At 36.8% G+C, this 21,278-nt stretch overlaps 1 protein-coding gene across 2 annotated transcripts in view; it reads left to right on the top strand.

Annotated features, from left to right (window-relative positions):
- The first annotated feature begins 687 nt into the window (after nucleotides 1-687).
- The window catches only part of CWC22 (CWC22 spliceosome associated protein homolog), a 56,062-nt gene continuing 35,471 nt past the window's right edge, over nucleotides 688-21,278 (top strand). Inside the window, exons 1-2 of one of the 2 annotated variants that reach the window (XM_008687205.2) lie at nucleotides 688-814; nucleotides 16,957-17,096. In XM_008687205.2, the coding sequence (XP_008685427.1) occupies nucleotides 17,070-17,096 (27 nt within the window). In that variant the 5' untranslated portion in view covers nucleotides 688-814; nucleotides 16,957-17,069. Of the gene's footprint in view, nucleotides 815-1,527; nucleotides 1,550-16,956; nucleotides 17,097-21,278 lie in introns of those variants that run through there. The other variant, XM_040643295.1, reaches the window with a different exon arrangement.

Consider the following 21,278-nt stretch of genomic DNA (forward strand, 5'->3'; position numbering starts at 1 on the left):
CTTTTAGATTTTGTTACTATGGAAAAGTAAAGAGTAAGAAAACTATTTCACTGATTACCTCTGATCTCTGCACAGTCGGCTATTTCCAAGTTGGCCAGCCAATCTCCTTATCCTCAGGATGTCTTGCCAGCTGGTAACTTAAACTCAAACAGAGTCATCACCCTCTCTACAAAATTAGCTTCTCCTCTTACTTCACTTTGTTTGTGGTCCAATATTCTCCCATTCCCTTAGGCTTGAAATCTTGGAACTTTGCAGGCATTTAACGTTTCTAACATTTTTGCTTATATAGATTCTTTTTATAACTACTAAAAAGAACCTGAAAAAGGTGTCTTCTCTTCTTAAGATTTTTACGTAAAAGTTACTGGTAAGGTCTATTTTTTACCAACTGCAAAGAACGAGCTTGAGAGTAAATGTTGCCAGAACCTCATCTCTACCAGGTTTCAGAAGAGCCGCCTTTACGGCTCCGGCGCCTACCCAAAAGAACTACAATTCCCGTCGTACATTGCGACTTTCTAAGCCTAAAAAATTATAATTGTGTACGTCATTTCCGTCCTCGCAGGCGGCGCATGCTGGACTTTGTAGTTTGAATTAACTTCTCTTTTGTCGTCGTCTTGGAAAGAGAAAATTGTGACCAGACCAGCTGCTCTAAATTTGGTATTATGATAGGGTGCTTAAAGTAAATTAATAGGAAATGTTTTAAAGTAAATTTAGCGTCAGGTTTTTCTGTATTTCACGTACCGCCTTCCTCGCACTGCCGGGTCGGGAAAGGGAAGTGACGTGCATCCGGTGTAATGGCGGCGCGGTGTAGCTCCAGGTAATTGCCGAACTCCGTAGACTCGCCTCAGGCAGCGAACCAGAGTGGGGGTGGCGGGTTGCCGGTCCGGGTGGGAATTAAAAGGGGACCAGGAGTGGGTACCGGCTGCTTAGGACCGCCGTGGGTAGCGTCGTGGCGTGCGTGGCTCTCCTCTTGGCGCCCGCCGGCCCGCGACGCTGAGGTGTGAGAGCCGGTCAGGCGGAGGACTCTGAGAGGGTGGGAAGTCTGAGCGTGAACTCCGTCCCTGACTGCGCGGAGGGACCTAGTTCCCGGGTGAGGTTCCTGGGGCTGACTCGCTGCGGTGTGTTTGTTGCTGAACTCCAGCGCAGAGCTGGGCCTCTTCTCCTGTCGGCACCGGTCACTTAGAGCTTCTCCAGTCGTTTGGGCTTCCAAGGCGCCTTTCTTAGTGTCCGGCTCCAGGCCGTGGGAGTGGGATTAATGAAGTGTAATTAGAAAACAGCGGAAGTTCCACTTTTACTGCCTCTTTCTACCGTGATATACCTGTGACAGCTTCTTTAAAATTTCATTACTCGTTTCTTTTCCATTCGTTTGCCCCGTAAATAAAGATGCTTTCTAGTGTTTAGTCCTGGGGCTCTTCATTCCTCATTAAATGAGCTCTTTGCCCTCTTTTATCTTTTCATAAGTTGATCTGCTTCCAATAAGGTGGTACTCCCCAACTTGGGTCTCCAGTGTGACTGTCGAGCTCCGGATCCTACAATACACTTCTACATATCGGTAATAGTTCCTTTCACTGAGTCTAACTCTAATATCCGCTTTATGTATTTTGACTTAATCCTTACAACGACTTTTTGAGATAAATAAAGGAGAAATTTTGAGAAAGGATATTCCAGATGCAAGAAATAGGTGATTGAAAGGGTAGTAAGAGTTCCCTTTACATTTTTAGGTGTCCCACAGGCTAGCAATAGCAGATAGAAAAACAGGCAAATTTGGCCTTCAGAAAACTAGTTAACCTGCCTCCTCCTTATGGTATTTAAGCTCGTTTTTGGATTGCCTGTGAACTTGGAAGTTAACCTCAATTATCGTCCTTCTGTAGAAAAGCGAATTTAGAATTGGCATTAAAAGTGTGACTTTGTTCCCAGAAGCGTTGTGACAAGCAGCAGCATCTGTAGGAGGAGGAGACCTACTTGTGTTGATGCTGGATAATGGACTTTTACGCCAAAGATGCCAGTCTTGATTCAGCACTTATTAGGTCTGTCACTTGGGGCACGTTACCTAACATCTCTAGTTTCAGCTTCTTCATCTGAAAAATGTGAATGATAATATCTAACTTAGTGAGTTGTTTTGAGGATAAAGAAAAATGATATATATAAGTCACTGTGCGCAGTGCCTGACATAGAATGTTAGCTATTATTGTTACTACTGTGATATAGTTGATGAGTTCTCTTGCCTCAGTTCTTGTCCTTTGGTTTTGAATGTTGTCCTTGCACTTTTAAGTGCCCATGCCGCTTTCATGGAGCATTTCCCACCTCACTCGGCTGAGGTCTGGTTCAGTGTTCTCCCTGATGATTGCACATTGCCAGGTGACCTACATTAACTTATACCTGAGACCATCTAAGAGAGCACACATTTATAATGTTTGTGCCCTACCCTAAACATTATTTTCTGTTATTACCCACTTGTATCTAGACTGAATTTTGTACTACCTGGTATGTCCCTGAATTTGGTATAAGTTATGGCTGGCCTAGAGGTAGTTTAAGAAAGAGGTGGTTATTGGTAATATAGCTGATCCTACTGATGACCCGTGGGCTTCCTTGTTGCATTTCTCTACCATCTAAATTTGAAAATTTTAGCATGGGAAGGTGATAAAACAAAAAGGCCTCTGGCATATTAGTTTCAGCAAACTTCTCGACTTACTAAATGTGTAGCCTAGATATTTTATCAGCGTATACATTTCCCAAGTGGACATTGGAAGAGATAATTCATTGCCTACAACAAAGTGCAAATTTTCAAACCATTTTCTTCAAAAATAATACATCAGGAGAGGAAGCAATGGATTAAAGCAAGCCTTTGCTATTTGTAGCCAAGTTAGTCTTTTCCCAGAGAACAGATACCAAAAGGTTGGCATAAGCTGCCTTGGTCTGGAGACATTAGGGCTCCTGTGATTATAGAGCTAATTGGAGCCAAATTATGCAAAGAGCCCAAATGTCCATTGAGTGATGAATGGATAAAGAAGATGTGGTGTATATATTATATTGTGGTGTAGATATTATTCAGCCATCAAAAGGAATGAAATCTTGCCATTTGTAATGACATGGATAGAGCTGGAGTGTATTATGCTAAGCAAAATAAGTCAGTCAGAGAGGGACCCCTGTGTGGCTCAGTTGGTTAAGCATCTGCCTTCGGCTCAGGTCATGATCCCAGGGTTGTGGGATCGAGTCCCCATCAGGCTTATTGCTCAACAGGGAGCCTGCTTCTCCCTCTGCCTCTCCACCCTGCTCCTGCTCGCTCTCTCTCTCTGACAAATTGATAAATAAAATCTTAAAAAAAGAAAAGTCAGAGAAAGACAAATACCATATGATTTCACTCATATGTGGAATTTAAGAAACGAAATATGAACATGGGGAAGGAAGAGAAAAAGAAAATAAGATAAAAACAGAGGAGACAAACTGTAAGCGACTCTTAACTGTAGAAAGAAAGGAGGGTTGCTGGAGGGGAGGTGGACAGGGGGATGGGCTAAATAGGTGATGGGCACTAAGGAGGGCACTTGTGATGAGCACTGGGTATTATATGTAAGTGATGAGTCACTAAATTCTACTCTTGAAACCAATGCTACACTGTATGTTAACTAACTTGAATTTAAATAGAAACTTGGAAGATAAAAAATAAAATTCATCTTGGGGGGAAGAAAGCTAATGGGAGGAAGAAACTCAGTGAAGATTCATATTTTTCTTAACTTTGGGCCTAATTCAAATGGATCAGGACAGAGTTCAGCACTTCCCGGTGAAAAGTCGCTCTGTGAGTCCTTTCCTCAATTATTTTATCAAGACAGTTTTATTCTAGATTTGGTGACGGGGGTGCCTCAGTAGTGGAATATAGTGCTATGTGTCTGGGGGCTTCTTCATAAATTTCTCAGTGGAGGCCACCACTTCTACGTTTTCTTTAAAAACTTAGACTGTGGTTTACTAAATGGCTCTTTAATTAATAATGAGAAAGACTGCTTTCAAAGCTGTCCTGTGAGTGTTTGCAGAATATATTCAGCCCATATACTTATTTAGGCAAGTGGAGGAACACGTTTTTGGGGAGAGGGAACAAAGTGGTATGAATGTTTAAAGGCATGAAGTATACTCAATAATTAGACGTGTTTTTTTAAGTTAAAGTAACTATACGTTCAGGGTCAGATTTCCTCTTGCAGCGCGTTTAAAGGAACTGGTATTTTTTTCATCTCAAGAGGGAAGTTTATTCAGACAGCTTTCCAGGTTAACATGGAATGAAGACGGGATGACACTTGATGGTAGTGCTGTCTTGATGCAGTTGATGACAAACATCTTGGGGATTCTTAGAAGTCGTGGTAGATAGGTGAGACAAGTTTTTTGTGGTATTCTATGGTAAAGCATCTGTCAAAATATGGAGGAAGAAATAGGGATAATCATTAGAAGTCTACACACACCCCCATATTTAATTTTGGAATTGGAACCTATTAAGTGGCAAGCACTGTCCTAGGTTCTTGATATACAGTAGTGACCGAGAACCTCAAGAATCCAGTGGTCTGATACAAGGTCTTTCATGCTTTAGTTTCTTGAGTTTCATGTTCCATCTCATTTCTGCTCAATTTTCTGTATACACCCTGTACTCTGCTCAAACAGCTGAGAATCGCCTAAACTCTTATATCTCGAGTCTTTACACGTGCTAATTTCAATGCCTGAATGACCTTTTTCCCCTTTCCAAATGGGAAGTGACCTTTCCCCATCTCCTGCTTGTACTTCAGGATGCAGCTTCTAGAACCACTTCTTTCTGTATGCCTCAGACCCACTTAATTGCACTTCCTCTTTTCCAGAAGTACTATGTCTATAACAATGCTACAACGCTTAAACTTTTCTTCTCTGACTGAGGATAGGAACTTTCATCTCTCAGACATCAGTGCCTTGTGTGCAGAGCAATGTATATATCACCTCACTGTTCACAGACACTGCCTTTAATCTCTATTCTTAATTTGTTTGCAAAGAATAGGGGATAAAGCAAAAACCAGAAAGAAAAAGACCATGACCATACTGCTCTTTTTCTTAACCTTATACTTTCTTATTTTTTCTATAAGTACTTTACTGTACGACTTCTTAATATAAGTATCAGTTATGGCTCCGTCCGCATCGATTTTTCAGTTCCGTTTACCTGTTTGTGTTATACAAAGTTTCTCAATTTTTATGACCTCACAAAAAAAGTCTCTTTTGCACAAATTCAAACTTTAACGCAAAATGAAAAAGGAAGCATTCAGTGGGTGATAAGGAGCACTAGAGCTATTTCTTTACTACAAGGCTGTTCCTTTACTATTAAGTGGTGAGGGTTATGGTATACATTTGAAATTTAAGTTCTGTCTCTTCTCTGTGATGGTAAAAATGGATGTAAATTTAGCTTACTCACTAGACCAAGAAAACCCATAATGATAATATTTGTTCATTGAATGAAGATGCTGGAGTTAATGAGGAAAGTTAACTCCTGTTGCCATGCAGTTGTATTGTGAACCAAGGGGTATAGGGGCAAGATGAGGTGGGCTTAGGAGGATGTAAATACAAGTGTTTAAGGGTGCAGTAGTAGCAGATCTCTCCCTTAGGATTTGTTTTTATTCAGTAATTAGAGAAGTGCTATTGAATAGCAATCATATGCAGAAACAGATTGTTGGTAATTGAGCCATTGAGACAGAATTTCCATTTTAAAAACTTAGAAGGTAACTTGGAAAGCATGAGATAATATTGAATATATTGTGGTGGGATGTGCTTTTAATTTAAGGACTAGGTTTCCCTATGGACAGCTTTGCAGATATTTAAAGATACCTTTGTCCTATATGGGTGGAATACAATGGAACCTCACCAGTTAGATGTATACATAAGTAATATTTTAGAGCTAAATTAGAAAAGTTCTTATAACCTAGACATAAAGAAGACCTTGTGAGAAATCTTATTAAAAAGGTCAAAAAAAATGTAACTTCCTCTAAAATGAAATTAAGGTTGTCTGATTATGGAAACTTTTGAAACCGAACCTTCCCCCTCCCTACCTTCTTCTGTGTACAACGGCAGAGAGAATGAGGAGGGGAGTAGATTTGATTCTATGTCCTATTTATGAACTTGAATTTTTAGGATTTGGTGACTAATTGGGAGGAAGGAAAAGGAAATTGTCACTTAGCTGGCTTTGTAAGTAATATCTTAGAGGAAGAGGTGGTTTGAGAAGAGGAAATGATGAGTGCCAATTTGGACTTCCCTAGTTCTCAGGGCCTTTGGGGCATCCACGTGGGTGTTTTTTTCTATAGACATTTGGATGTAAAGATTTGGAACTCTGTAGAGAAGATGAGGCCGAAGTAACAGTCATACTCATAAATGTTAGTTGAAAGTGTGAGGATGGAGATGGTCTTCCAGAGAGAATATGGAGAAAGAAAAGATAAAGAATATTCATTTGTTCATTAAACAAATATGTATAGAGGGCTTTCTCTGTTGGGAAAATGGCAATGAACAGGGCAGACGAAATGCATAAGCAAAGATTAAACTCTACAGGATAATAAATGTTAGGGGGTGGACAGGAGAAGAGAGACAAGGAAAACCAGATAAACGTGGTGTCCCTATAAGTTGAGATTCCAGAACTTAAAGAAGACGGATTTAGCACTACCAATTGCTAGACAAATGTCAGGTTAAAGAAGGAAGTGGCCCCTGGATTTAGCAACAAGGAAGTCATTGTGTAACTTCAAAAAGTACGATGAAGTAGTGGGAGTGGAAAACCAAATTGTGGGGTGTAAGAGGGATTAATGGAGGGTAAGAATTGTAGGCATCAAGTGTAGACTCATCTATCAAAATAAGTATTAGTAAAAACTTGGCTATGTAGGGAAAGAGAAAGAGAATGGAACTTGAGAGGGAACAGGATAAAGGGAATTTGCCCTATAAATGTCATAATTTATATTTAAGTGAATCAGTAAAGTAGTTCAGTATGTAGAATTTTTCTTGAAAACCAACTAAATTGGAAATCAATACTATGAATCAAGAAAAAGATGGTAGAATCTTGAAACAAAAAAAAATTACAAATCCTACTCTTCAAGAACCTACATTCTGGTGAAAAGGAGCACATTAGAGGATCTTCCTACATACCAACAAAGGAATTAAAAAAAAAATAAAGTAGCATACTGAAATGATCACATCACTTTTCAGTTTATTTGGTTAAGTACAGACCATTATGGACCAGCTTCATCATATAGGGAAATGAATGAGGGATAATAACTCCTCTCAGTTTATAATGAGTCATTTTTAGTATGGTTGTTGGTATCACTGAGTTCATTAAAATGATAAAAACTTTCAGATTTTGTCTTTTTTTTTTTTTTTTTTACTCATCTGAATCTGTCTTAAGATGTCCCCAAATTGGGGCTGTCTCCCCTATATAGAGTCAGAAACTAATGAAAGTGTTTTATATTTTGTTCATTCTTATACAAACAGTAGTGCAGGTACTGTCTGCAAAACTTTCATCCCTGTACTTGAACATGGGAATCTTCAGTCTTTCAAATGGTTCTAAGTCAAAGAGCACACCTGATGTACGCATTGACTAGGAAGCAAACAACAGGAAATACAGGTCTCCACTTCTTTATTTGTAATTCTTGGAGCCAGAACTGTTTTGACATTTAGAATTTTTCAGATTTTAAAGAAACACAGTGCATATATATTTATGAAGTAATCACTATTTGGGGATCCGGGGTAACATCTTCTAATCAAACACATTAGTATTTCTGCAGTGCATCAATGAAAGAGTCACCTAAGTCTCAGGTTGGTGCCAAATGAGTTTCCCATGAGTTTAAGGAAAATCTTTAGAAGTTGTGCTGAGCATAGCATAATGTATAGAGTTGTCAAATCCCTATGTTGTACACCTAAAACTAATATAACATTGTGTGTCGACTATACTTCTGTTAAAAAAAAAAAAGGTAAAGAAAAACCTTTAGTGTTTTCAGAGCTTTTCAGATTTCGTAATTGCAGATTAGGGATTGTTACCTATACCTGATGACTTTTTCTCAAAATGATAGTAGTGTTTGCGTGCTTTTATTTTCTTGAAATCGTAAAACTATTTTGAAATCAAATTACAACATTTTTCCTTATGTGACGTTTATGCGGCATATTTCTCACTAATATTTTTAAAAATAGCAAGAAAAAACAGTAGGAAAGCTGTTTTCTTAAACAAAAGATTTTCCTTCAATACAGATATGTAAAGGCCATAGCAATCTTGCCATAGTTAGGACATAATAAGTTAAGAAATGTGGCCAATCTTTTTTCATATCTGTTCCCTGAGAAGGAACATCACCATGTGGAAGGCCAGGGGCTTGGGTCCTGTTCGGAGATTTTCTTAAGGATCCCATTACCACCTCCCCGCCCCCGTTCAGTTTTGCATTTAGAACATTTCAAACTAGTTTTTCTTTTGAATATTATTTAATGTTATCATTTTCCCTGTTGAACAACTAAGTTTTGTTTTTTGGTTTTTTTTTTAACTCTGTCACAGTGGTTGAAGTTCGCCAAGTGTGCTGTTATGTAGAATGGAGAACAACAAACTAAAGGAAATCTATTTTGTTGACTCCTTTTTAATTTTTTATAGTAAGTTACAGTAAGTTCCTTTAACATTGATTGAAGACACCTGAGGGACAGTAGGAGTACTCAACCAAAGTAATTGAAAAAGCAGTGCATTTCAGCCATTAGTTGAGTATGTTTTCATCTTCTGAATTTTTGAGATAATTGCAGAATTTACAATTTCAGTTTCCAGTTAACAGCCTAAAATGCATCCTACAAATGTTACTAAATATTTTGTTTTCTGATGCTTGCTGAAACTGATAGGAAAATTATTTTTAAACTATATTTCCTTATTATAAAATGCCCTCCTTGTCCAGGGGAGCAGGTGTGGTTTTGCTGAATTGCTTATTTGTGACAGGAGAGAGAAATTTAATAATTCATCATAAAATCCACACAGTGATACTAAGAAGAGCAGAGAGAGCTATAAACTCTAGATAAATTGCTCTCATTGCAGGAATTTCCAATTAGTCTAAGTATCAAGCATGCACATGTTGAACTCTCAGAATTTCCCTATGGGCATATTCTGTATAAATCTGGATGATGATAGGACTTTATGCATTTTTTGTTAGAACCCTAGTAGCAGTCCTCTTCATAATATTGTCAATTTCACAGTTGCATTTTGGGACATGGAAATCTAACAGATTGTGTTTGATTGCCAGAAAATTATTTGGTGATGATGGTTGAAGGGTAGAAAGGGAAAGACGATACACACTTATCAGAAAGAAAACTCGATAAGTTTAGTTAAGTAAGGTAATTTGAAATAAAATATACAGAAAATTGCTGGGTGTATGTATGTGTAGATAAGTTGAGAATAGAAGCCAGGTTTCAGAACCAAGAAGGATAGCCAAGGAAAATGTTGAATTTTTCACAATAAAGTGACTTACTTGCTTATAGAGTGAATAATAGCTATGCCGATAAAATAAAGGGAACCTTTAAAATTTTATATCGCATATTTAAAAAGGAGTAGGTATGGCCTTATATTAATATCAACACCTTTGCTATCTGGAACTTTGGAAAAATGGATCAGTTTAGGATAGGAAGATTTTCTGGATTGTAGAGACTATATCTGTTTACATTTTTAGTTTACCAATTTGGTATCAATATATTAATGTTATCATTTTCATTGGGATGCAATATCAGATGGTTTTGGCATCAGAAAAACCTGGATTTTAGCTCTGCCATTTACTAGCTATAATTTACTTGGACACATTGCTTCAACTCTTTGAACCTCAGTTCTCCCATTGAAAAATAAGGCTAAAAAAATAAAGCAGGGTAATTATGAGGCTTGAATAAGAAGCTGTAAATGAAATGCTTAGTGTTGTATCTTTGTGGCTGCAGTAATTTATCATTCTTTATTGCTGGTTATTATCTTAACTTAAATTTCACATTTCAGACTTCTAAAATGGGAAGTATATGTAGTTAATTGGTTAATCTCTGGGTATCCAGGAACCTCATTGTAATGTGCTATAGACTCTATTAGTGTCAATGGTAAATTAGTTTGTTGAGGAGCTCCTGTGTACATTGACAGTTCTGTTGGCTAGTTTTGAACAGTAATGGTTAGCCTACATTCACCATTGCATGTGAGCTTTGGGACACTCACCATTATATTATTTTAAAATGACTTTTGTGTCAATGGAACATATGTTTATATAGTTGAGGGAAATAACTTAAAAATTTTTTTTTAAGATATGTTATTTATATTAGAGAGAGACGCCCATGCATGAGAGTAGGGGAGGGGCAGAGGGAGAGAATCTTTAAGCAAGACACCCCCTGAGCATGGAGCCTGACGTGGGGCTCCATCTCACAACCCATGAAATCACAACCTGAGCCGAAACCAAGAGCCAGATGCTTAACTGACTGAGCCACCCAGGCGCTCCAGAAAATACTTTTTAAAAGTTTGTGTATTGGCATTAGAGCTGAAAGTATCTCCATTATCAACTTGGGCACAGTATTTAGGTAACAGGTGATTTTGAAATGAGTCTTATTTCAAGTACATACTAAGATAAGTTCTCTTGAATAGAAAATATATGATAAGGAAGTAAGTAATTCCAAGAGTCGATATCCCACCGTATCTTATTCTTCCCCAAAAAACCGTGATATGAATATGCTAATAATTTCAGCAAGTTCACAATCAAACTAGATTAGAAAATGTTCTCTTCCAATATTTCATCGTTTATGTAGAAATAAGAACTTCAGCCCACCACCATTTTAGAAGGACAGTTGGGTAGAGTTTATTAGTCAGTTGAGTTAGTAATGAATTCAAGTTACTAACATGGGTTCTACTATATAAATACATCCCATTTTAGAGAAGGGAAATTGTTCAACTCGGGATCTAAACAAGGGCCACACATTACATTAAATCTGTTAAGTCTCTTTTGTTCTGTAGAAACTACCCTGCTTTTTTTTTTTAATTTTTTTTCTTCTTTTTTCCCCATGGCATTGAATTTTTAGAGAAACGGGGTCATTTGTCATATATGTTAAAGCTCACCAGTGAGTAATCACCAATAACATACCTAATTAGTAATCAAAGTCAAGTTTGTTAATTTTCTGCAGCAAGGGAGACAGCATACTATGAGGGACCATGGGGTATCTCAAAAAGGGGGTTTAAGAAGGGTACTTACAGACTTTGTGAGAGTAGAGGTAGATATCAGATGGTCTTGGCAGGGATTAGGCAGAAATTGTAAACTAGTAAATTGCCAGAACAGTAGATGGTCTTATCTTCAGAACATACAGATCCTTGCAAACATCATTTTGTGGTCTTACTTTGGAACAGATGGGTCTAAAATAACTAGAAATAAGAATCTGACCTTAGCTAATCCACGATAAGTATATTGTGGCTTAAACTGGCACGATATTTCAGTTTTGCAAATCAGTGGAGTCCATTTTACAAGTAGTGGTTCATATTTCATTTGTCAGTTCTCTCTTTATAGCTGATATTGGGGTTACTCAGCCTAAGCTGCAGAATAGACCATTATCTTCTCGAAATACGATCAGTCCATATCTTTACTGTTGTTCAGTGGGTCATGATCATGTATCAAGTTTGTGATTGTCATAGTATCTCTAGTACCAGATTTTCTCGCTGTTTATGTTAAATGATCATTTAGTGTAGTGGTGGCTGCACTGCATTTAAGACTCTGGAGATCCCACATCGGTGATTGCAACATAGATGAGCTCTAGGACCAGGATTATTATGTTATCCCGTATTTCCCATAATCTGAACCTTTCTTAGAAAATAACCAAGTGACTTTTCCTGTAAATTGGGTTTGAGTTACTTTGCTTTGTCAGTATCTAAAGAATTAACACCATATCTGGAGATTGTCAAGGACAAGGATCTTGAAGTACCATGACTGAAAGGCCTAAATGTCTAATAATCATTTAGAAATATGTTGTCCAATATGTGTAAACTTAATTAAAATCTTATAAAAATGATTTTCTTAAATCCACTAGGCACATTTGAAGTGCTCAATAGCCACATATGGCCAGTAGCTGTTGTGTTAATGAAGTGGCTACTGACAGTGCAGAATGTGAACCTTTCCATCAATGCAGAAAGTTCCATTGTACAGATTTAGAAGCATCAACCAGCAGATAGGGAAAAAATAAATAAGGGGATAAAAAACAAAAATATGCAAAGAAGTAGCGTTTCTACTATCAGGGGAAGGAGAGCCTTATTCTGATAGCCTTGGACAGAAGTAGTTTTCAGTGTTTTCTGCTTCTGGACCCAAAAAGTCCTGGAAATCAGTCACAGGTGATGTGTGGTGGTGATCATGGCAGCAGTATCCATCAGGTCATTTCCTGTAAATAGTGAACAGTACTGAGTAAAGTCTTTCACACAGATTTCTTTTGATGTTCCTTCTGTACAGTTAAATTCTTAATGTTAGTTTATAGAAGGAGTGTTTAGTTGAATGTAGGGAAGCAAAAACGCCTGTAGACAATAAGTGACTCTGATTAATTTATATGATAATATTAGGATAGAAGAGAGTGGAATCCTCCATGGAGGTATAATATAGTATCAATTTTATAAGGACTTAGTCACTGATTATCCTGGACATAAAACAAATGAAGGACACTGACAATTCTCTAGGCTTTTAATTTTTCCATAAGGTATATTCCAAATCTCATTAATTAATAAGCATATTTAAACCTATAAGCAAAAAAATTTTTGCAGAAATTATTTCAGTCCTTGTATGTGAATATATATGAAATTTGTATCTAGTTTACCTAGGAAGGCCGTTAATGTAGTTTTTTTTTCTCTTTTCCTATCTCAATTTTTCATGTCTTATATTCATTTTAAGAATAATAAAAGCACTTTATAGACATTTTGTCATCTGGATGACTCCATTTCAGTGCTTAAAGTTGTGCTTGTGCCCATGTTGCAGTAGGTAATGTTACTTCATTATTATGGCACATTTTTTAAACTCCTAAAGAGCCTGCGCTGTGGCAGTCATCATTGCATAACCAGTGAGAATTTTCTCCCTATGAATTGTGCCCAGAATCTCTCAGATTTAAAAATCACTGATAATTGATATTATTTTGCATGCGTATATATGCTTCTTACCAGTGAGTTAGTATGGATTAATACATTTGGAATGTATGTGTCCCTTTCCAAATGATTTATGACTATGTATTTCACTATAAGGGAGGGAGGCTATGAAGTCTCTGTGTTTTATATTCGTTATTCATGGTTTATGACAAATTGAGAACCAAGATTTCTCATCCAAAATTGGAAAGCTGAGGAAACCTGGGGAAGAGTTGGATATTGGAAATACCTTGGGGATGCTTTTATAGAACCAGCATGCCTAGTCCTCCCCTCTGCCCGCCCCCACACACACACCTGATTTAGTAAGTCAGGTGGGCCCCCATATAGGTACTCGTACTTCTATCACACAAGTGTTCATAATTTGATGTAACATAATGACTTAGTGAACCAGGTTTATATTAAATAATGATTTGAAACTGGCATGTATAAAAAAAGTAGAAGAAGCCCAACAAGCCACTTTGCTTGAGCTGCTTAGTGCTTTGCTTATCAATTTAGATTTATGTTTTGTAACTAGAATATAAGCTCCATGTGGGCAGGGGATTTTGTTGTGGGTGTTCACTGCTGTCTACCCAGTATCTAGAAAGATGCCTGGCAAAATAATAGAAGTGTAGTAAATATTATTTGTTGTTGAATGAGTGTATATATAAATAATATTGGGTGATAAAGGTGATAAGTATTTGTTAGAAATGATATGCTGGTTGTGCTGGTAGAGGTAAAAAAAAAATTAACCATTACCTTTAGGCGAAAGTTAATTGAGTAAAATTTTGAATTTTATAGCTCTATACATTTATAGCTATAAAAACAGGACCTCTGAAAAGAGTCATGTAAAAAAAGAAGACTCGCGTGATTTGTATGTTATGGCACAAAGTCCTCTTGTTAAGCAGTCACGTGGCTAAAACCCTTTCAAGACAAGATCTTGCCTTCAGGGTTGTGTCCATCTGCGGGGAGGACAGAACTAGCTTCTGTTTATTAGACATGTTTGTTCATTAATATTTGATAAAATCAGCAGTTAGATTTAGGTCCGCCATCTTTTTTTTTTTAATTTCCCTTCAGTTTTTTGTTCCTTTGTTCCTTCTATCTTGTCCTTTTAAATTATTTAAATAGTTTTTAAAATTCCATTTTAATTTATCTACAGACTTTTTAGCTATATTTTTTACATTACTTTGTTAGTCCTTAACTTTCCAAGTTTCTTAGAGTTGCTATTACTACCAATTCACAAAAAATTTAGAAGCCTTAGATCATGTAGGTCTATTTTACCTCCTCCTCCTATATGCTACATATCACGTATACTCTAATTACATACACTGTAACCCCTCAAGATGTTAATTTTTGCTTTAAATAAACCAATGTATTTTAAGTGAAGGAAAAAGTAGCCTTTTATACTTCCTGGGAAAGTTACCATTTCCACTGTTTTTCATTCCTACAGCCTGAGAACTCTAGCATTTCTTGTAGTACAGGTCTGCTGGTGACACATTCTCTTACTTTCTCTTAGTTTTCTTTTGTTTGTTTTAATTAGTAAATGTCTTTATTTTCATTCTTAAGATTTATTTTTCCTGGAATTCTAGGTTAACAGTTTTTTATCTTTCAGCACTTTTAAGATTGTCTTCTTGTCTCCTTAGTTTCTGATAAGAAGTCAGTAGTAATTTGAATGGTTATTTCCCTGTATGTGTAATATATTTTTTTTCCCTTCTTGCTGCTCTCAGGATTTTCCCTTTATCTTTGATTTTCAGCAGTTAAGCTTTGACCATTATCTATGACTATGTGCATAGGCATGGTTTTCTTTGTATTTCTCCTACCTAGGATTCCCTGAGCTTCAAGAATCTGTAGATTTATGCCTTTTGCCAAATACGGGAGAAATTTTTTTATTCCATTTTTTCTCTTTCCTTCTTGAACTTTGATTGCACACATATTAGGTCCTTTGATATTATACCACATGTCCCTGATATTGTTCATTAAATTTTTTTGGTCTGTTTTTAGATTGGTTAATTTCTTTTTATCTTACTTCACATTCATTGACTTTCTTTTATCTCCATTTTGCTTTAAGTCTAACCAGTGAATTTTTCACTTCATGTATTTTTCAGTTTTAGAAATTCGGTTTGGTTCTATTTTCTTTTTCCTTTTGCTTTGTTTTTGCTGAACTTTCCTGCTTTTATTCCTTGTGAGCGTGTTTTCCTTTGCACTTTTGAATAAGCTCTAAAAACTTTGTATGCCAGTTCCATCATCTGGGTCATCTCAATTTTGGTCTCCATTGATTGTCTTTTTTCTTAAGCTTGGACCACAGTTTTCTGGTAAGTTATTTTAATTGTATCCTGGACATTGTTACTGTTATGTTATGACTGTAGATTCTGTTACATTCCTCTGAGGAGTGGTGACTTTTTAGGCAATTAACTTGATTAGACTAAATTGTAAGTTCTCTTAGGTGGCAGTTCATATTCACAGAACTCTGTGCCTTAGCATTACTCTGTTTTGTACATGTGTTCGTTCACAGGTGGTCAGAGAGTTGGGCACGTGGTGCTTCTCTCCTCTGGCTCTCTCCCTGCTGGGAGTCCCCTAGAGGCATGTTAGTCTAACTGCAGCTACAAATACAGAAGTGGTGATGTTCTGTAGATTGCAATTATCCTTTATAGATTAAGTTTGTAAATAATCTCATACACTCATATATATTGCTTTTAAGAACTTTGATGCCATGCTAACCGCTGTAATAGACCTAGTGATTTGTGTACATCCCTATGTGCATTAAATGATAGTAGCTCTCTGTCACTTCATAGTGTCAAGATTATTTGTGTATGTGGTCTAGTGGAAAGAAAACTTAATTGGGTATCCCTAGGCTAAGTTTCTGGTAGTATAGCTTAGGGCATTGAAATGATTTAATCTGACCTTCAGTATTTTTATCTTTAAAAATGAATTGAACTAGATAATCTGTAATCGTTTCTGGCATTCAAATGTAAAACTTTTCCTAGTTGTATTCAGTTATTTTGGTACTGGGCACAGTTCTTTCTGTATATTCTCTACCTCTTTTATTTTCTTCTATTTCATTTGACTTTTGTAATTTCATTACCTTTTGTAATTTCATTCACCAAACCATAAACCACTTAGATATGTAATTACAATTAAGTACTTAAATGGTAGTCCTGTGTTAACATAAGTAGCAGTTCAGCATTTTTCGAAAATTCCTGAAATGTAATTAACGGATATCGAAAAAAAAATTTTATTTTAGCATTTACTGTTGGTGATTAGGTTTATTCTGAGCCAAATAACTTAGTTCTTATACCTGCATATATCAGAAGTCATGTGCCTTTGATAGATTACATTAAAATTTACTTATATTTTTACACAGAGCATATTTATTTCTGAGTGATCATTATTACAAGAACATTGGATAATTCATTCTTAGTTTATATAGAAATGGGATATTTTATACTCTGTTTATATAGAGTTTATCTGATATAATTATTTCTTCTGTTCACTTGTTTTTTATATTATCACAGTACTGTTTTATGATATAGATTTAGGTGTCCCTCACTGAAAACAATTTGAATAAAGTTATCTGACATCAATTATTAAATTGAGTTTTGTTCCTCTCGGTCATTACACTAAAATACCTTAATAAGCCCTTGTTATTTGCTCTCTTATTCAGGGTCTTTTCTATGAATGTGTTCTTTATACATTGTTAAGTGGAACTGTTTAAGGAAGTTTTGAATTTTTATTTAATTATTGATTATATATCTGTGCCTACTGATTAAGAAAAATAAGATGGTCAAATAGTCATTGTGTGTAAATAATATGTTGTTATTTCACATACATTTTGTCAGTGTTAACAAAGCTTTCTTTGGTATACCTTTCAGGTGACATTTGCAGACAGAAAAAGTAAACTGTCAAGGAATTCATACCATTTGGTACCTGTTTTTTGGACCAACTTAAGGAGTTTTTGATTTATCAGATCAACTGGCAACAGAAAATGAAAAGTAGTGTGGCACAGATAAAAGTAAGTGTTTGTAATTTATAATGAAGAACATAAACTTGTACCTGTAGAACCAGACAGTAGAATGGCGTCATACACATATGTAACTTACACAATTTCAGGTGTAGCTACGTAGTCAGATAGAAGCAATAGTGTGCAAGAGGGCAAGTGAGAGAACGTGCAAGATGTATGTGTGTATGTCCATGTACATGTATGCATATATGTGTATCATTGCCTGCACAAATCAAGAAAGTGCATATGAGTGAGCACATGCAAAAGAAGAATAATTAACAGGGCAGGGAATTCCACCATTCTTCTTAAAGAGCATACTTCCGTGAATGAGCGTGAAATGGAAGACAGGCATCTCCTTCCTCAGTTAATCATAGTTCCTGCATGTCTATCTACAAGGGAGCCTTTTATTGCATTTCATGTGCATAAACAAGCTCTTTTTTCTGTGCTGTCCTTTAGACATTATACACTTGTTGAACAAATATTCACTGAATTCTTACTATGTCCCAATGACTATTCTAAGCACTTTAGGTAAAATGGTGAACAAAACAAATCCTTGGTCTCATGGAGTTTGCATTCTAATGGGGGAAGACAGAAAATAAATTATAAACTTCATCCATAAGTAAATGGTGTGGGATAGTGTTCTTAAGAGCTAGACTCATGCTATAGACAAAAGAAATAGGGTAAAGTTGATCATTAGCATTGGGGGTTGCAATTTTTGATAGGGAGGGCCCACTGAAAAGGTAGCCATTTGAACAGAACCTTGAAGGATGTAAGGAAGTTAGCCATACAAATAACTGGGAAAAGAGTATGCCAGGCAGATGGAACAGCACATTTAAAGACAAAGAGTCTAGTGTCGCTGAGGCAGGTTATAAGGAAGGGAGAATAGTAAATGCAGTGAGAGCAGTTAACAGGAACCAGTAACGCCGTCTACTCTCTGAACTGTTCCTCTGCCTGTCAGTGGACTTGGCAGGAGAGCAAACTATTCCACTTATTTTCAATTGCACAGATCTACAAGCAGACACATCACTCCGTGGGTCTTGGAGTCAGTAAAGGGGAAGGTATATTTTTATTTAATTACAGATCTAGGCCCTGCTGCTTTCCTTCTTTAAAAAGAGAACCAGTAGACTGAGCTTAGTGGTAGACACCAGGTACTAGGCCAGGTGCCTGGTAGGTGTTTAATAAACTGAATTAATAAGACTTACAGACTGAGGCATGTTCTGCTGCCATCTTTTCTAAATTCTGTCGAGTATGGTACTGTCGAATGTAAGGCTTGGTAGACACCCAGCCCATGCTTGTATATCTTTTTTGGTGGGAGTTCACTGTCTCAAGCTAGATCTGTCTGTCAGTAGATACTTTCATATATTGTTCTGAAATCTGCCTCTTTGGGACTTGTACTCATTGGTCCAGTGGCACTTAAGCAGTTAACTAATCGTGGGCATAGTAGGTGGCTGACTGTGCTAAAAGCTAGGGATGTAAAGAGGAGACCTGGTGTGGAACTGGCTCTTGATTGAGCCAAATTAGACGAGAGCACTCAGATTTAGCCAGATATCTTTTACACAGAGGGAGATGTGTTGTTTAGTCTTTTCAGAATCCTTTTCCTGCCCCTCTTACACTGCTTCTCCACGTTTACCTCCTGTGGTCCCAGTGGGTCCTCGGTGGCACCCTTCCGTACTAGGAGTTGGTATCTTCAGTCAGCATGCCCTCCAAGCTTAGTGGCTCAGCTCTGTATGCCAGTTCGTAGCCTAGTCTGCCTCCCTTTCTCCATCCTGTTAGCCAAGGCAAGTCCACTAGCTGGGTGGGGCCCATTTTTACCTCAGGTGAAGCTTACATCTTCCCCTTGATGTTCTGAGGACTCATCTGCTAGGTTTGGGAGGGTTCAGCTGAGGATCCCTTGTTTTTCCATTGAGCCTTGCTGTAGCTTCCTTAGCTGTCAGGACCAAGTTTCCTACTTGTTTCAGCCCTTCCTCTCCTTGCTCTTAAAGACTGGTTCCTGAGCCTAATGGATGCTCGGAGGTTGGACTCAGCCTCCCTGCTCCACTGACCTTCTCATACTGCTATCTTTATTGTTAGAGATTATAGGTAACCACATGATATAAACATTTGTTTGCTTAATGAACAATTTAGAGAATTTTTAAAGGTGAATTTGACAATATATTATTTTCAATGCCTACTCTGATTTATAATCTGAACTCTATGATAAAGGAAATAGGAAAATTGAGATTATTATTTGAATCACATCTAAAAATGATAAATTTTTTTATTTTACTTAGTGAAATCCTGTTCATCTACCAAAGCCTAGTTCAAATCCCCCTCTACCCACTGTCATCCCTCAGTATTCAGTTATAATGTTCCCTACTCAAGATGTCCTGTTAGCACTTTTGTGTGTGCCAGTCACGTTAACTTAATCGTATTTACGAAATCCTGATTCACGACTTCAATATTTTTGGTTCCCCCCTTGCTTACAACAGATGTTGCGGAGATGTGTTAAAAATCATTAGCAAAGAACTGAGGCCTTCTCCCTAATGTAATCAAAATAATTGCTATGCCTTGTAAAGAAAAAGTAGACTGCAGTTTTGTTTTCTGTCTCTCTCTCTTCCCTCTCCTTTTCCCCTCGTCCTTCTCTTCCTCCTCCTATTTCTTCTTTTCTCTGTTGCTCTCTCAGGAACATATAATCTGATATGTTTAATTGTGAAAATCTTTACAGCTGGCTTTCTACCGTAAGATCATTAATTCCTTAAGGGTTTTTCCTAACTTTTGTCTACAGGGTGTCTACACAGGAAGGACTGTGTCTTACAGTAAATGATCAGTCCAATAAATGAACTATGTTTGGTGTTGCCATGAATCGAATGAGTCTTGTGTTCCATATTTGGTTTGGGATCTTGAAGTCAAGTTTTATAGAAAACTATGTCATACATATTGAACAATTTTCTCGTTGTGTTGCTAAGTGAAATAATTTTTAAAACTTTCTTACATACATTAGACACAGGATTTTAAGATCGTCGCATTCAGCATAAAATAGCCCCCAAACTATGGCTACCATAAATTACAATTTTTTTTTTAAAGATTTTATTTATTTATTTGACAGAGAGAGAGAGACAGCCATTGAGAGAGGGAACACAAGCAGGGGGAGTGGGAGAGGAAGAAGCAGGCTCCCAGCGGAGGAGCCTGATGTGGGGCTCGATCCTAGAACGCCAGGATCACGCCCTGAGCCGAAGGCAGACGCTTAACGACTGAGCCACCCAGGCGCCCCCATAAATTACAAATTTTGATCACATGCTTATTCACCTACGTAGATTAGTCTACTTTGTATATACTATAGAAAAATTCAGCAGTTAATGAGACTGTTTGGCAGTTTCCTTGTGATAATGTTTGACTCAAACTGCTATTAATTAGTCATAAAATAAGAGGAAGTTGGAGCTTGTTTACACTTCCGTGCAGTATAATTTTTTATTTTTAAATGTTTCTTTTTCCCATTAAGGAGGCAAGCAGGTAAATATGCAGAACAGGTTGTTCATTATTTGATTTCCTTTTTCTTAGTTTTTAAGCTACAGCTACTTTTAAAAAACATACTATTTTTCCTTTCTTATAGTTAGGTTAGTTAAAATTATTGTAATCCTTAAAAAAAAAAAAAAGCTGGCCAATATGAATGTTCATCAGTGATATAAAAAATTTACCCATTCACAGAGATCAATATTTTGGCTTTTTGACTGCATTTGGATTTTTAAATTAAGATTTGTTCTCCAACTGAATAGTTCATATCTCTGTGAAATTTCTCTTCAGTTCCATGTTACAGTGGAGTTATTTATTTGTATGTCTTGTTATTTTTCAAAGGATTTGGCATAGGAGCTTTCTCTCACGAATCATGTTTTTCAAATCCGTAGTCTAACATAGTGCCATACATATCAGACATTCAAACAATGTTTCCTGAAAGTGAAAACGAATTTTCATAAATATGTTAGAGTCGGTTTCTTCTAGCTGTTTACTTTATCCAGATTTAGTAACCTGAACTAAAGTGGTTTTTATAAGACAAAGTAGATCCAGGGAGAGAAGTGCTGTATTATAAGACTTTGATATAACCACAGGAGTGAACTCTTCTTGCTAGAAGACTTCTAGCCCTTAGTCATGTTTTTCACCAAGAAAAAGCTTTGGTCTTGTTTTTCACCGAGAGGTGTTTATAAAAATGATGTTCTATAT

The sequence above is a fragment of the Ursus maritimus genome, unplaced genomic scaffold (assembly GCF_017311325.1).
Source record: "Ursus maritimus isolate PB19 unplaced genomic scaffold, ASM1731132v1 scaffold_1, whole genome shotgun sequence".
NCBI classification, from domain to species: domain Eukaryota; kingdom Metazoa; phylum Chordata; class Mammalia; order Carnivora; family Ursidae; genus Ursus; species Ursus maritimus.